The sequence below is a fragment of the Rhagoletis pomonella genome, unplaced genomic scaffold (assembly GCF_013731165.1).
Source record: "Rhagoletis pomonella isolate Grant_MI unplaced genomic scaffold, Rhpom_1.0 Rhpom_scaffold_00111, whole genome shotgun sequence".
NCBI lineage: Eukaryota > Metazoa > Arthropoda > Insecta > Diptera > Tephritidae > Rhagoletis > Rhagoletis pomonella.
Window position 1 is genome coordinate 14,590 of NW_023458665.1, and position 4,045 is coordinate 18,634.

Sequence of the window (4,045 nt, forward strand, 5' to 3'; positions counted from 1 at the left end):
ATTAGACGGTAACTGAATAGGCGCATTAATTGCCATGTACTTAAGAGCAGAAATTCAGGAGTACCGGTTGGTATCATGATTCCAAGACCTTTTAAGCATGATAAATATTCTGAATAAGCACCTTCCACGTCGCCCTAAATTTAACGTATAATTAATTAATGTTAATGATTATCTGAATTTGTATTTTACCTTATTAAACAATTCATCTCCATATTCTTTTCGTTTCCAAAAGTCAGCAGGAATGGGGCCTCGTAATGGATCCACATATCTTACAATTTTTATCAAGCAGGCCAAAACAATAAAAGAGTTAATTATCCACAAAGATATGGAGTAGCAGATGTTTTGGAGCATAAAAAAATTGTTGACATCTATATTAATAAAAAAGAAGATATTTCTCATACAGTAATGTTAATAAAGGCATATCAATTTTGCAAAAATATAAACCACTTAGAATTGAAGTGAATTCGAGAGTTTGTGTTATTCGCATTTTATTCTACAACCAGTTTTCTGGTTATTCGGAAAATGTTATGAACGAAATATTGATACGTGTGTTCTATGATACATCCTCAAACCGAAATTCAAAACCTAATCTACGGCGCACTGTGAGAAATGAGCAGAATTCCAAAATTCAAATAGTCTAGAATTTTAAGGATGCGAATCAACTTAAAAAATTAATACTGAAACCTTCCCACATACCATTAATATATGACTTACTACAAACAATCTACAAAGATTTTGGTAAATATTTAATTAGTTCGATAACCATTCCATTAAAAAATGTTAAACATTACGCCCAAATTCATAAAAAATAAAGAAAACTTTAACTGCTTTATAAATCGAAAATTTGTACGAAAATGTCACTCTATCATGATATAAAAATTAAGGTAGTTTCATTACTACTATTTTTTGATTATAAAGCAGATTTTTGACATTTCCCCAGATGTAAACATTAAGCATAGCTTTGCCACATTAAAATTTTTTGAGGGGAGATTTTCTTTTAAATATTTGAGATTTAATAAACAGTAAAATTATATAAAAAATAGCAAATTGATGTGTTCGATAATCAAATTAGAATGCTTTTCTCAAGAGATTAATGGATCCTTTGAATAATATCGGTTTGCAGAGATAAAGAAATAAAATAAAATCCAGTTTTGAAACGTTTATTTATTAAATTATTTTCTTTCATTTTATTTTACATAAAATAAATATATTTACAGAACAAAACTCCTTTTTTAATAGTCCGAAAAAGACGCATTGTTAGATTTTTCGTCATTAAAGCACAGTGCGAAACCAGGCTTCGGAGAAGGTTGAATGGTCTCATTCCCCCCACAATTAAAGGAGCCAAAATTCAGAATTCTCCCGAAGTGAAGTATCTAGAAGTAATTCTGTATACAAAACTATCGTGGAAATCTAATGTGGTACACAAAACCTCTAAAGAATTGACAGCATTTTGGCAATGTAAACCCGTATGGTGGCGTTACGTGTTTTATAGAGCTGAATTTAAAAGGCTCAATAAATCTTTGTATTAAATATTAGTATTAAATCTAATCCCAAGTTCTTCTGGAGTTATATTAAATCAAAGAAAAATTGCTCTAATATACCTGCATCGGTCCAGCTTAAGGGGGTGTCAGCCAACTCCATCTCCGAAGCTGTTAATCTTTTTGCTGATTTTTTTTCTTCCAATTTTATTTCAGGTAATTCTGATAATGATTTTATTCCTGAAGATCTTTTGACAAATTTAGATACTCCCATTAACTTCGGGAAATTAAAGTTGACAGACGAGGGGGTAGCTAATGGCATTAACCAGCTTAAACTATCCACTAACACTGATGTACATGGCCTCTCGGTTATTTTATTTAAAAGTTGTCCTTCACTAAAGCGTGTATACAAAAAAATTTGGTCGACAAAAACATTTATTAAATCCACATTTCTACAGTTATCGAGGAAGCTTTTACATATTTAAGAAGCTTAGAATAAGCTGTTGATAAAAAGTACAAGGTTTGTTTATTTATATATATCATATGCGAAAGATCGGACTTTTGAGTTAATACCACTCATTAGGCGCTGCACATCATTATGAGTGATTTCAGACGATACCTTAATCCGTTTTGATCGAAGGTCTTCCTTGGTTTTGGCAATTTTCTTTGTTTTTAGAAGTTTAATTTTCATTAAAGCCCAATACTTTTCAATTGGTCTTAGTTCGGGGGCAATTCGTTGGGTTGGCTTCTTTCGGTACAAGATGAATATTTTTCTCTTCATACCAGTTCTTGGCCAAATTTCCACAATGACAACTTGCCAAATCTGGCCAAAAGAGCGCAGAGTCCGTGCGACGCTGTACCAATGGCAGAAGTCGTTTCTGCATACACTCTTTGACGTAAATTTGTTGATTTATTGTCCCAGAAGTTACAAAAACGTTGCTTCGCAAACCACATTTACAAATCGCTTGCCAAATCAAAAATTTCTTTGCAAACTTATCCACTTTTTTTCCTTAAACTTAAGTGCAACATCGCCTCTGCCCTTAGCCGTATAGAAACTCTGACCTGGAAGCTGATTGAAGTCCGCTTTAACGTAGGTTTCATCGTCCATGATTATGCAGACGAAATCGTGAACATAGTTATCGTTCAACTTTCGCGCTCGTGTTTTGGTGGTGGTATTTTGTTTGTTGTTTCTGTTTGGCGATAAGGGGACTTTATATTATTGCAAACCTCTCTTCTTCCGAACTTTTTGAACGTATCCTTGCGACATGTTAACTTTTTTAGCTACATCTCTGATAGAGTCCAGGATTTTTCTTAAAAATACGTACCACTTCATTGGCCTTTTTTTAAGTAAATCCTATTTTTCGGCCACTTCCCACTTTTCTTTCTGTACTTAAACGTTCGTTAAACTGGTTGAGCACATAAATTACAGACTTAGGAACTTTCAATGATTTCGCGATATCATTGCAAGAAAAATTTGGATTTTCTCCTTTTTTGCGCACAATTAATTTGCGTACTTCTGCTTTCGTATAGCTCATTTTGAGAACTATTACAAATTCCGTAAAACAAGTAATGACTTAATTAAGAGTATTAAGTTGGCTAACTGCGATACGTATTTTTTCTGGGCTACTGTTATTTATGTCGCGACAGTACGAGTATTTGTGCGACCAAAATTTTTCGTATACACCCTTTAATTGCGACTTTGAGGCACATTTTTAACATGTCTCTATCTGCCGGGGTTTTCCTCGATGACTGGAAATTTACTTTTATGCCGCCAATTCTTAAAAGTGGTAATACAAATTGTATTGAGAATTATAGGCCGATTTCTAAGCTTACCACTGTCTCAAAACTGTTTGAGTCCGTAGTTAAAGATAAAATTTACTTTGCTGTTAAACATTTATTATGTCCCAACCAACATGGGTTCGTGCCGGGTAGGTCTACGTTAACCAATTTAGCTGCTTTTACAGAGGACTGTTTGGAAGCCTTTCATAAGGGATTCCAAATTGACGCTATATATACCGATTTCTCTAAGGCTTTTGACAGGGTGCCTCATCGAATATTGATAGCTAAACTTGAAGGCCTGGGCTTTCATTCAGAGTTTCTGAAGTGGATCACATACTATCTGTATAATAGACGCTGTGTTGTTCGTTTTGACAATGTATCGTCTTATTCGTTTGTCCCTCCTCTGGTGTTCCCCAGGGTAGTGTCTTAGGTCCGTTATTATTCGTTATCTTTATTAATGATATATATTCCTGTTTCTCAAAGTGTAAGATTCTTCTATATGCGGATGACCTGAAGATATACTATGAAATTAAAAATATAGAAGACTCATTGATTCTCCAGGGTGAGCTTGATAATCTGTACTGTTGGTGTGCGCGTAATCGTCTGTACCTCAATATTGGTAAATGTCATTATACCTCTTTTGCAAAAGTGATTAGTATTGTTCCAACCTCTTACCGTTTTTCGAATGTCCCGCTAAAATCAATTACTGATTTTAAAGACTTGGGTGTTTATTTTGACTCCAAGCTCACCTTCACCACCCACATAAACTTTATTGTTTCTAAATCATT

The 4,045-nt window shown here is 33.9% G+C and overlaps 1 protein-coding gene across 1 annotated transcript in view; it reads right to left on the reverse strand.

The window, feature by feature from the left end:
• The window catches only part of LOC118750009 (sterol regulatory element-binding protein 1), a gene marked incomplete at its 5' end in the record, with an annotated part of 100,223 nt that overhangs the window by 1,057 nt on the left and 95,121 nt on the right, over positions 1 to 4,045 (reverse strand). The window contains 2 exon segments of the mRNA XM_036484748.1: positions 37 to 134; positions 190 to 368. Coding sequence (XP_036340641.1) covers positions 37 to 134; positions 190 to 368 — 277 coding nt within the window.